The 13,240-nt window shown below is 33.6% G+C and overlaps 1 protein-coding gene across 2 annotated transcripts in view; it reads left to right on the top strand.

The window, feature by feature from the left end:
• The window catches only part of COL11A1 (collagen type XI alpha 1 chain), a 196,445-nt gene that overhangs the window by 170,171 nt on the left and 13,034 nt on the right, over positions 1–13,240 (top strand). For both annotated transcript variants that reach the window (XM_037498135.2, XM_037498134.1), the window contains exons 55-62: positions 1,425–1,478; positions 1,609–1,716; positions 2,521–2,574; positions 11,306–11,359; positions 12,289–12,396; positions 12,854–12,907; positions 13,019–13,054; positions 13,148–13,201. In XM_037498135.2, coding sequence (XP_037354032.1) covers positions 1,425–1,478; positions 1,609–1,716; positions 2,521–2,574; positions 11,306–11,359; positions 12,289–12,396; positions 12,854–12,907; positions 13,019–13,054; positions 13,148–13,201 — 522 coding nt within the window. The remainder of the gene's footprint in view (positions 1–1,424; positions 1,479–1,608; positions 1,717–2,520; positions 2,575–11,305; positions 11,360–12,288; positions 12,397–12,853; positions 12,908–13,018; positions 13,055–13,147; positions 13,202–13,240) is intronic.

Genomic DNA, 13,240 nt, shown 5'->3' with positions numbered 1-13,240 from the left:
TATAAATTACAGTCAACTTTGCTTTACGATTAGTCCAGTACAGGGTCAGCTTACTTTAAGATGAGTTCTTCGTCTTGAAATATTAATCACTTCATGATTTAATATTCACAGAACTATTGCTACCGTCTAGACCAGATGGGTGGGCCATTTTGGGTGGGGTATTTGAATAATTGTTAGTCCATGAGCCAATCACAACATATTTATCAGTTTTGTGAACTCTGTGTCACACAGGAAGACACTTTATTTTAGTATAGATATGTTTTTTCCTTTAGTCTTTATGTAGACTTTCATACAAGTAGTAGTTGTTGAAATGCATATACACACTATGCTAAACTGTAACGCTGATTCCTAAAGTACATATTTTAAAAATATGTCAATAAAATTGAATCAAGAAATTATGAAAACACATTGAAGGTGACATGGTATGATAATTTGGTTTTACCCACCAGCTCCATTAGAAATCACTAAGTGATTTTTAAATAACCTTTTCCAGCTTTAGTTGTTTTACTTATTTTTAATTTTATCTTTTTAATGTCAATAAAATGAAATTCAGTATTTTCATTGTTTTATTGCATATATCACAGTATTAGATTAAAAAAGCGTAGTTGTAACATTTTAAATTATGCCATTTAGAATGAATTATGCAATGTCAATGTATTATTGGGTTCATATATTTTCATTATACAATTGTCTATAGAAGGGATTAGTGTCGTCATTTAGGGATCTACTATATACATGGATTTTCAACAGGCTGTGGGTTAGCACCACAACCCTTATATTGTTTATTTAACATTTCTCCATCCATCCCAGCTATGCAAGAGTCATGAAAATAGCAGAACATCTTTTTCAATGCTTCTTCTGACTTCTTAAGTGTGAATATTTTTTTCTACTTTGACTCTCATTAGGCTTTAAAAAATGATAGTATTCCTATGTCACTTGTTTATGTGAATTACATCGTTTGATCAAGATTTTACATGCTCTGTTCTGGTTTAAACATAAAAATACATGACCATGTCCATGCTCTAAGACTTAGAAAGGTGACACTCATAAAACACATGGAAAGATAGAAGTGAAATCCAATACAATCAGTCCATTTCTATTGACACAGGAAGATATATGGTTTCTGATTATTCAAAAGACTAATTGTGGCTAAGTTATCAGCAATTCTTTAAAAACTCTATCTTTGGTGTTTCCTTACACTGGTACAATGTGATTATCTATGTTCTACCCAATCTGTGGCTCACTTATTTATAATAGTCTTAATATGCTAATTGGAAATATATAAAGGGTTTGGCTTTTCCTTGTGTTTTACACCAAAGAGCTATAGGAAACTGTGATTTATTAGAAACTGTTATAATTTAAATTGTGCTCAACTGTAATACTTTTACTCAATACATATTTTAAATGGAATATTATGTTTTTAGGGTCCCCCAGGAGCTGCTGGTGCAGAGGGAAGACAAGGTGAAAAAGGTGCTAAGGTAAGCTATGTTTTAAAGGAATTATGTTTGAAAAGTTTATGCATACATTGACCATCTGTAACAATACTTTTAATAAATCAATGACATCTTCCTTCATTATTAATTGTTTGCATATTTTCTTTTCCAAAAGGGTGAAGCAGGTGCTGAAGGTCCTGCTGGAAAAACTGGCCCAGTTGGCCCCCAGGGACCTGCTGGAAAGACAGGTCCAGAAGGACTTCGGGGCATCCCTGGCCCTGTGGTAAGCATCTGTCCTAAAAGGTGCTTTAAAAAAAAAATTATTTCTGAAAAAAAGTGAATGGGACTTTTTATGGCAGCATTATAAGTTATAGAGTAAATGTTTTAAGGGAATTCAATAAATATGGTGTAATAATTATAGTCCAGATACTCTTAAATGACACATTCAAGTGTGTCATTTTGTTAATAAATTCATCACAAAATTCTAACTTATAGAGGAAGACTAGAAAATTGAACCCTACTATCTCAAAGATGTGAAATTTTTATGCATGAATAAAAAAAGGATACAATTCTTATGTCACTTGTTTGTGTGAATTACATAGTTCCATCAGGGTATATATGTAGATATACTCACATTAAAAAGGCTCAAAATTGCTTACAGTATTTTTTAAAGATTTATTTATTTATGCATACAAGAACTGGCATGTAAGCCAGAGATATGGAGGGTGAGAGGATTTGCCAGAGAGAGTGGGGAGCAGAACAGGCAGATTTACCAAAATACACTGCTGAGTGGAGCAGCGGACTAGACAGGAGAGGTCTGCTGCACCATGTGGGTTGCTACCTGGCCAGCCAGGGATTGAACTCTTGCTTCAGTGGCTGGTGATAGCTTGATAGAGCTGTCTTTAACCTCTGCGCCACCAGGGAGGCTCTTCTTACTGTGTTTGTAGATGTTCTTCATCTGATGGAATTCAAAGGTGATGATTACTTTCTTTCTTGTAGCTCCAAAATTAAAATAAAGAAATAAATATGTCTGTTTTTGTTAATAATACTAATAGTCCTAATACTAATAAATGTTGATTTTCTACAGGGAGAACAAGGTCTCCCTGGAGCTGCAGGCCAAGATGGGCCACCTGGTCCTATGGTGAGTAACATCCTTTCTGTTGCTTAGAAAGGGAAGATTTCCAACACAGTGTTGTTTCTAAGCAATAAGTCAGATCATATTATCTTATCAATTGGTTTATGTTTTGTACAATATTCAATGTACTATGTTAGACTAAAAAGAGGGAAATAACCCCAACTAATAGTTATTTGGAAATAATTCCCCTTAATCAGAATATCTTTCTTTTCTTATATCATTTATATATTAAAAAAGGTTTTCATTCAGAGTGAAATACCACTAATGACCCAACAAATATTTTTCCAAACATGGACAGTTCCCCAGAATGTAGGCAATTACACTGAGTTTCCTGGCTCTTCATTTAAAAGGAATAACATTGGCTCAAATATCCAGTGATTCTTCACTGGATAAATTGTTCTCTTCATGAGTCACACAGGCTGAAAGATAAAATATTAAGCCCCATAAGTGAGGAAAGATATAATTATGACAATACTGAAACTTGATCACTGTCATAAACTATGTGTAAACAACCTGCTTGAACAGTGCAATAAAGCATTTCGTTGACCAGCATCTGGTCATAGATGAAGTTTATTACAGGAATCAAGATTAACCTCATGAGACAATTTTGAAAAAAATTGAGCCATACAAGTTCTACTCTTTAAATCACATTTATTAGATGATATGTTTGCTTTATAAGCAGATTCTATTTCATGGTAGATGTATTTGAATTTAATTGTCTAAATCCAGTTATGTGTAAAAAGGATAAATGAAAACAGTAAAAATTTCATACAGCACTACACAGATGGAATGCTTATTGTTGTAAATAGTTAAGTTCCTCTGTGTAGCAATTTAAATTTTCCAAAAATGCCTCTCATATCATGACTATAGCAATTAACTCAGAGATATATACATACTCACAAAATGACCAAACTGGATTCACAATCCTAATTACTCAGGAGGAATTTTAGCCATTCCTTTTAGTAAAAATGCCACACAAAAAATTCCTATGACATACCAAATATCCCCTGTGTTACAGAGATTAATTTTAAACTTTCACTAAAAGTTAGATATCACTTATTCTCATAACTGGATAGTAGTTACCCATTTTGAGTGACATCAAACAGGAAATGATTAAATCTGCACCTTATTCCATAAGTCTGGCTGAAGCAGGATCTCCTTAAATAGGGTAAACTCCTAACTGCACAGAGTCAGCGGCTGGAAAAAAAAATACTTTGCCTTAATGTCACCTTAAAATTTGCCAGAGATGTTTTTCTTATTATTTCAGAATTTTCCAATAAGTAGTTTGACCTTTCTCTAGATGAAATAAAAAAAGCATAATGCTGAAGATTTCCTTCAGCTAATATTAAAAATAAAACCATCAGACACACCACCTGAATCCAGCTTGCAAAAGTTTATGTTTCTGACTCTTAGGTAAATGTGAGTTTGTAGTGTGAGGGGATGAATAACCCTTTATAGCAAAAGTGAAATGAAAAGCATCAGGATGGAACAGCATAGCTTCCTTTCTCTGCTGCTGTTTATTAGAGTACTTATAATGTGAATAGACTGTAGCTTCTTGTAGCTTGTGATATCTCAATTAAGTGAAAACGCTACTTGATCCTCCTGAGGTGATGGTGGGCAGGGAAATCATCTTTAACATACCTTTTACAGCACTTTAATAAGCTTTTCCAGTCAGGTAAGAAGTTTTCTTTTAGTAGATATTTTTTTGTCAGAGTGAGAAGTAGCCTATTGTGGTTTCTCAAGGGTAAGTTCATTGACTCTCAAGCCACGTTACTTGAGTTTTATCAACAAGAACTACCCTCAGTTCTCAGGTGTGTTTATTCAGCTCACAGACTCCAGAGTACTGAGGGGTTTCTGGGGCTTGGTGCAGCCACCCATGGGTCTCACCAGGGCTAAGACGGTGATTGCTGTGGCTGGGGAATCCTTCCTCTCCTATGTCTTTGGCCCCATACTCCCACAGACCCTGATGGTGTCAGCTACACTGAGTGACTTGGCTTTGGTGTGACTAAAGAACAGTGGAATAGGGGCCAGGACTGCAGTAGCTGCCAGAAAGCGTGGGTGTCTTTCCTGGGGGGCAGGGTGACCTTTGAAAAGGTGGCTATGTACTTCTTCTTGGGGGTATGGGTCTCCTTGATGAGACTGAGTCACTTCTGAACCACCATTTGATGCTGGAGAATTTGCTTCTCTGAGGTCCTGGTTTGACTACACACTGACTGATGGGCTTGGGGACAAGCACTGGTGAAATCATCATCCTGAATAAGATGTTAAATCTAACTGTCTCTCCCTTCCCTTGATTGTCCCTCTCCCTGTCTGCCATGGTACATTTGTATATTTTAGTATAGATTGCCTTTCCAAAATTTTGTATAAACTGACTATTCTGTTGTGTAGTTTTTTCCTACCATATAATCATTCTGAAGTTCATCCTTGGGTGTAAGGCATACAAACAGATTTTTGTTTGGTTTGGTTTTAGCCCATTTAACTTTGGCATTTGGTTGTTTTCATTTTTTGGCTATTAGAGAAAATGTTGTCACAGACATTTGTATCAAGTGTTTATATGGAAATTTGTTGAACTTCTTTTGAGTTAAGATCTAGGATTATATGTATTTGTCAGATTACGAGTGTGTCTATTTATAAGAAACTGTCCAACTGTGTTGTAAAGTAGTTGAACAATCTTGCATTCTCAAAGAGTAGTGTTTGAGAATTTCAGTTTATCTTGATCCTCTCTAACATATGGTTTAATCAATTCTTTTAAGTTTCACCACTTTTATCTGTGTTTCTTGAATCCCCTTACACAAAGAAGGAAGTATAGTGTCTCATTTGACTTCATGACAAAGCTTTTTCTCTGCTAGGAATTTAAATTTTTTTTGAAGATTTATTTGTTTATGCATACAAGAACTGGGGCACAGGCCAGAGGTGTGGGGAGGGTGGGGTTGAGAGGACTCACCAGAGACAGAGTGGGGAACAGAACAGGCGGATTGACTGAAATACACTGCTGAGAGGAACAGTGAACGAGACAGGAGAGGTCTGCTGCGCCATGTGAGTCAGCTCCCTGGCCAGGGATCGAACTCAGGTTGTAGCAGTGAGAGAGCTGAGATTTAACCCCTAGGTCACCAAGGAAGCCCAAAGTTCTTATTGTTAATAAAATGAATTAATTTTAAAACACTTAGACAATTGATGGCACTAGTTACACCAAAGAATTTTTAAATGAATGACATAATGATAATGGTTTTTTTTTAAAGATTTATTTATTTATTTATACAAGCACTGGGTACAGTCAGAAGCGTGGGAGGGTGAGAGAATTCACCAGAGCCAAAGCAGGGAACAGGACAGGCAGACTGATGAAATACACTGCTGAGGGGAGCAGTGGGCTGCAGGAGAGGTCTGCACACCATGTGGGACTCTCGCCGGTAGCCGGGGATTGAACTGGTGCTGCAGAGGCTGCGAGCAGCTTCGCAGCCCAGCGCTCAACCATTCAACTGCTGCACCACCAGGGAAGGCCAATGATAATGTTTTGAAATACTTTCATAATCCTAATGAAAAGTAAATGTGACCTCATTCATGCATATCTATGATAAATAAACTAGTTTCTAAATCATTGACATCAACAGATCAGCAAACACAGTTAAATTTACTTATAGCAGTTAGGGTATATGAAAAGCACAGTAATAGATCACACTGAGTAGTACTGTTTACCTGCCATCTCTGGCACCCTGCCCTCCTTAGAAGTAGCGTGAGATGATTAATCAAGGGAAGGATGCTCTTCTATGGGAGGCAAATGTAACAGAAGTTTGAAAACTCCAAGTTTACATTAGTCACTGAAATTAATGCACATGGTTCATCTGAATACTTCCTACAAAATGTACTTGTTTTCATTATAATTATAAATATATTTATACCCACATGCAAGTCTATACTTGCTTCCAACTGTATATTATTAGAATCTTGCAACTAGCAGTTGAGTCTGTTGAGTCTCTTTTCCTCTTCTAGAAGCAGCAGGTAACTTCCAATTATGTGCCACACTAGTCAGAAAAAGCCTCCATGCCATTACCCTCCTCACTTTAATGTAAAACTTAATTATTCAACACATACAATTCTTCCATCATTCATTCCAGATTGGCAACAACTAATTTGACAATAGAGCTCTCTAATAGGGCATAGGGAACAGATAAATAATTTTATATTAACTTCTGGAGATAGTTTGGGATGGAGTAAAACAAACCTTTTTAAAAACTCTTAAAATAATATTTGTTTCTTGTCTGCACCCTCTATGTAATTTGCTCTGTAAAGTTCAAATATGATATAGTATTTATTTTTTACTTTAAAGGTTACAGATTTCTCATAATAAAAATTAGCTTAAACTATTCACAATTACTATATAGAACTGAAGATAAATATTATGTGTGTGAACTAAAGAAAAATGAAGAATGATGGAATTTAATAATTTCTTTAAATTGGACTGATAATTTTTTTGAGTCATCAACAAAACATTAATTAAGATTGAGTGTTTTTATTATTTTTTTTTTTTAATTTTTTTTTTAATAGAGGCATGCTTTATTTATTTGTTTGCTGGTTTGTTTTGTTTGTTTGTTTATACAAGCACTGAGTACAGTCAGAAGTGCGGGAGGAAGGGTGAGAGAATTCACCAGAGCCAGAGCTGGGAGCAGAGCAGGCAGAAGGACCGAGGTACACTGCTGAGGGGAGCAGCGGGCGGCAGGAGAGGTCTGCGCGCCATGTGGGACCCTCCTCCGGTGGCCGGGGAGCAGCCGGGGATCGAACCGGCGCAGCAGAGGCCGCGCGCAGTTTCGCAACCCAGCGCTCAACCGCTGCGCCACCGGGGAGGCCCAAGATTGAGTGTTTTTAAGTAAAGAATAGTGTTGGCTACATTTATCCTCTTCTGCATAGTCAAAATTATCATGATTGAATCATCTTACTCTAACATTTATTTGATTTTTTGAAGGTCAGATTAATAACTGTTTTAGCTTTGTTTTTATTTTGTTTCATATTCCTTCATTTTAGAAACATATTTGTTCTAATGTATCAAGAGCTGAAAAATGTTGTGTATTTATCTTTCAACAAGTTTGCCCCTTAGTATTATCATACATTTACAAACTAGTAAATAAAAAATGTGATAGCATTATTTTTCAAACCATATATGCCTAAATAAGAGGTAGAATAGGTATTTGAAATGCAGTTTTTTTAATGCTACGTATAAACTATCTCAAAGTGAGGTTGAGATGTGTAGCCATCCATAATAATTAAGCAGACTTAAAGAACAAAGCATTTGCTTTTCACCAAATTAAACATATTTCACAATTTCACATTCTAAATAGACTGTAGTTTCTTTAATCTTCAAGGCCCTGGAGTTTTGAGATGCATATCAAAGCAAATATTCTGTAAAGCATAATACTGCAGGGGACAATGATTGTGCATTCCAGACAAGAATGGATCGTCTGTTTTCCTTTTCACTTTATTACTTATGAATTATATATTTCCCTAGGGTTTTTCAATTTACTGTATCCTAAAGATGAAATAGAAAATATGTTTATTTGGAATAACATTTTTATATGCAGTTGATATTTGTGATAGGTTCCAGGTTTAGAGGGTTATTTATAACTGCTATCAATATAATAACTTTACCAGTTTCTATTTTCAGCTGATGAAAATAAGAAACTGTTTTTCTTGAAAATTCCTCCTTATAGTTCATAATTTCATAAGGAATTATTAGTTTATAGGAATCATACTTATTTCCTCTTTCTTAGTGAATAAAACTGTAGAAGTGATTTAAAATGCGTAAAACACAAGTGATGTCTAGTATATTTCTCATTAAGCCTAAGCAATTAGAATTACTAATATTTCTTTTTTTTGCCATTTCAATTCATACTACTAGAATGTGATGAGGAAACTAACAGATGCCTCTGTAGCATATCAGAAATGAATGATAATAATGTACATTTACATGATGCTTCATTATGCACTGATTTTATAGGCCTGATTTTTCTTTCATCATCACATTTCTATGACAAAGTTACTATCATTAGAATAATTTTATAAATAAATCTCAAAGATAATAAATAATAGATTCATGTATAACCCAGTTTGTAAGTGTTAAATTTGGACTGAATGAAATACTTATTGAAATATTGATGCCCAGCAAGAAATAGCCCCACCATTTCCCACTTACAGCAAAATTCCTGTGAAGTATATCATAGGCCTGAGAGCATCATAGGCATGTAAAGTGAGAAGTGAAGAAAGAAAAAATGTGGCCTTTTTAAATAGTTTTGTTCTTTCAATTTAAGAATGTATTTACTTTTAACTTATTATGCAATTAATATATGTCCAGTATAACCAATATTGTTAAATGGTTTTTGTGAATTTTAAAAGTATATGGTTCTTTCATGCAGTTATGTTTTTATTAGAACTATTTTTTTCATGTCTTGTTTTTATGTCACCTTGTTCTAACATGTAGAGTTTTGGCATCCATCCTGATGGTAACAGGAACTCAAGAAATTATTGCTTCCATTACTTATTTACATTAGTTCTTTAAGACTATGAGATTGGACAAGATTGTCTTCCTAATTAATTCACCAAGTACTTCTGATGAGATCAGAAAGCGGAAGATGCAAATTATTCCCTTAATTTTAAAATTATTAAACTACTAAGACTGAATATGTAATGTTTTGATTTTCAACTAATTGAAACCTTTTATGCTGTTCTGATTTGCATATTGGATTAACTGCATTTGGGAGCTGTTTCTCAAACTTTAATGAAAAAATTGCTGGTCTCAAAATTCAGTGTTTCTGTTTCAGTTGGTCTGGATGATAACTAAGAATTTACTTTTCTAAAAATTCACAGATAATGCCAGTGCTGTTGGTCTGAATTCCACACTTTGAGATCTGCTATGAGAGGGTATTAGTAAACTAGATGAAAGTTCAATATTCACCCTAATCTTAGGATATATTTGAAAGTGAATTTATCAATTTCCTTGCAGAGTTTAAAAAGGTGGCATGACTGTTTATTTTTTGATAAAAGAGACTATAAACTGAATTAACATATTTTTCTGCAAATATTTTTCTTATAATATTTTAAGCACATTCACATTTTAAGTCATACATAATTGCTATGAAAATTTTTGTATATTGTTAATTGACTGATGTAAGGAAATTGCCCCTGTCTATATCAATTCTTACAGAATTTCTGAATCATTCATGAATTAAAACAAATACAAATAAATCTAGTAATAGACCAAAATACTACTGTTACACAGAACTAATTGATACTAACACAATTCTCATTTTCTCCTGATGGTAAGATTTTCAGTTTGAGAAATAGATTTGAGAAACTAAGGAAGGAAAGTGCCCATGTGTTCAATCTAATAGAAGCCCCATGCAATAAGAATTACCTTATATATCTCTTAATCTTTGCTTTATAGATGACAAAACTGAAGTCCCCTTTGTCTAGCTGATTTACATTGTTAATAAGGAAGGTTAACTGTTCTTCCAAGTGTATCCCATCCTAAACCCATAGATTTCATATTGCATCATGCAGCTTGGATCATATCCACAGTTCTTAATAGTTTAAATTCATAAAAACTCATGGGCTGGGATTTAAAGTGCTCTTTCACACTAAACAATTAAAGTGTTTAGGTAGAGGGGGAAAATTATTTATGGTAGCCTTGTAAAAATTATAGTAGTAAAGACTCATGCTATAGCTTGGTAAAGTGAAAACAATTTGCTTTCTGAGTGATAGGCTAAAGATCATTATTGAAATAATTCATTTCATCTAATAATTCAGACTCTGTGTCTTGAGGCAGGCAGTAGTTACCTACATTTTGAAACCATCTTTTAGTTACACTTCTGATAGATCAGATCTTTCTTCATTTCACTTGCTATAATTTCAGAACAAGGATATTGTTTCGTGTTGCCTTGAAGTTGGGGCACATTGATTTTTACATGAAAAAGTTTGTTAAGAGTCATCAGTATGCAATATTTCTATGGGCAGAGTCAGGGCAAGTGTTAATTGCTAAAGTCATGCCATGATTTCCATAAAAATATAATTTAGCATAAAGGGATGCACAGGTTATAAATGGAATGTAAATGTATGTCACATTTCTAAAATAGAGATGATTCTATGAAAAAATTAAATCACCTTATTATTAAATATACAAATCATTCAGAAAAGATTCCATTCAGGAATTGCAATTTAAAACACTTTTTTGTGAGTTTACTTAGGAAAAGTGTTTATTAGAGGCCAGTGTATTGTCAAAAGTTTTGGATGTTATTGTTTTAAATAACTTATTTATAATAACATATTTCAAAATAACATATTTTAAATAACATATGTTTTAAATAACATATTACCAGAAATATGATTACTTTTGTATTTGAGTTTAACTTCAGAATATTTGGTTAACTAGCTGTATGGTTTGGAAACTTCTTGCATAAAAAAATTCCTATAATTAAAAGTGTTTTTTATCGTCTAAACTGAAAAACCATATACACCACATCCTATTTCTAACTTCATATTTATTTAATCAAGCTATTAATGTTATATTTTAATATGGTTAAGTATTAAATCATGAAGTTTTAAAATAAGTTAATTTGGAATCATAAAAAGTAAATTAACACTGATCATATTTATTATTTTAATTCCCATCATATTAACAATACGAAACATCCTGTTAAAATTAATGCAATTCTCTAATTCATACTTACTGTGGTTATTATTTCTTATTATTTAGGGACCTCCTGGCTTACCTGGTCTCAAAGGTGACCCTGGCTCCAAGGGTGAAAAGGTGAGAACAAAGAATATGCTGTTATAATTTTGATGTTCAAATGGTAGAGGCAATAATTTTGAAGATTAAAATAACTCAAAAGGAAATTTCAAAGAATATCTTGTCATTAGAACAATGAAAAAAAAGTTGTCAATTCTTAGATAACCCACTCCAATGAGTTTAGAAAAGACAAAATATGTAAGTAATAGTTAAAAAAGTACCAGAATTCAGTGCTATATATTTTTAATGTCCCCTTGTAGGAACCATATGGTGAAAGCATATGGTTATATTAAAATAACTATTCAGAAAATAGACAAAGGGAATAATAAAATGCCCATTTTTATGTTTTTAAGAATGAAAATATAAAATTTAAACTAGAATATCTTTCAAATAATAATATTTGAAATATACTATCTTTTAAATTGATCTTCCAAAATATATTCTGAGTTGTATAAACCAATGAAAGAAAATAAGTCTTTTTTAGAATGGCACTCATAGTTTTGGATTATTTTTAAGTATGCAAATAGCTTTTAATGATTGCAGAGTCTCTGAAGAATAGAAATTATTTCATAAAAAATGAGATGTTTATTAAAATAATGATTTTCAATTGCTTGTTTCATGACTATTGCATAAGGTCATTATTGATCATAGTTGAGGGAATACTTTTTAATTAATGAAACACTGGGGATGATATTTTAGAAAAACAGCTTGTTCCATAATACTCCCAACTCTTGATAGAAATATCACATAAGCAGTTAACAGTTCTGTGAGATTAAGAGGAGGAGGTTCTTAATCATATATTGCATTCACAAAGTGATTTTAGAGAATTTTATATAAATTTTTCACTGTAATGCTTCACAGTTTTAATGTGAAATTATTTTATGACTTTCACTTAATGAAATGGTTGTAATTTATATATTCCTAAAATTTCTTTTCTCTGCCTTCCACAGGGACATCCTGGTTTAATTGGGTTAATTGGTCCTCCAGGAGAACAAGGTGAAAAGGGTGACAGGGGACTCCCTGGAACTCAAGGATCTCCAGGAGCAAAGGGAGATGGGGTGAGTAACATATGGGAGATTTCCTGCTCCTTTCCAATCATACGTACACACACTCTTCACACATACCTTTAAAGATGACTAACAAAATGATTTAGAGCATCTTTATTCTAATTTCCTTAAATCTGTGATGTTTCAGAAAGAAATTCATTTAACCTTAAATAAATTAAAACTGTGACAAGTGAGCTATAAAATTATAGCTTAATGGTTAATCCTCAATACATGCAAATCTTTAAATACAGACACACACACACACACATTCCTTCAGCCTTCAGAAATGCAGCAAAATAAAAATAATTCAGATGATCTTGCAAGAGTTATTTCATAGATTCACAATGGAAAAATTTAGACTTTTCTTAAATATTTTTGAATTCTTTAGATTTTGCAATGTGTGTTGTTATGCAAACCATGCAGTGGAATAGCAGAGGAAATTCTTTAATTTGGATGATTCTCTTTTTAGGGAATTCCAGGTCCTGCTGGTCCCATAGGCCCACCTGGTCCTCCAGGCTTGCCAGTAAGTACAGGAGTACAGGAAACAATAATTTTATAGTTAACTTGCAAATATATCAGAGACACCAATTCTTTAGATATTTAGCTGTACTTTTTTTCTCTTTGCATTGTATAGGGCCCTCAAGGTCCAAAGGGTAACAAAGGCTCTACTGTAAGTACTTCCCTTCAGTGTTTGCATTTTTTCAGTGAAGCCTATCTGAATGCTTTGTCCTCTATTTATTTTGTTCTTTTTTCTTTTCAACAGGGTCCTGCTGGTCAGAAGGGTGATGGTGGTCTTCCTGGACCTCCTGGGCCTCCTGTAAGTGCATGGCTACAAGAGTAATATTCTGACAATTAG

This window comes from Talpa occidentalis, unplaced genomic scaffold, assembly GCF_014898055.3.
Source record: "Talpa occidentalis isolate TD23 unplaced genomic scaffold, MPIMG_talOcc4v2.1 talOcc4.9, whole genome shotgun sequence".
NCBI classification, from domain to species: domain Eukaryota; kingdom Metazoa; phylum Chordata; class Mammalia; order Eulipotyphla; family Talpidae; genus Talpa; species Talpa occidentalis.
This window is presented reverse-complemented; position numbering and strand designations above follow the sequence as displayed.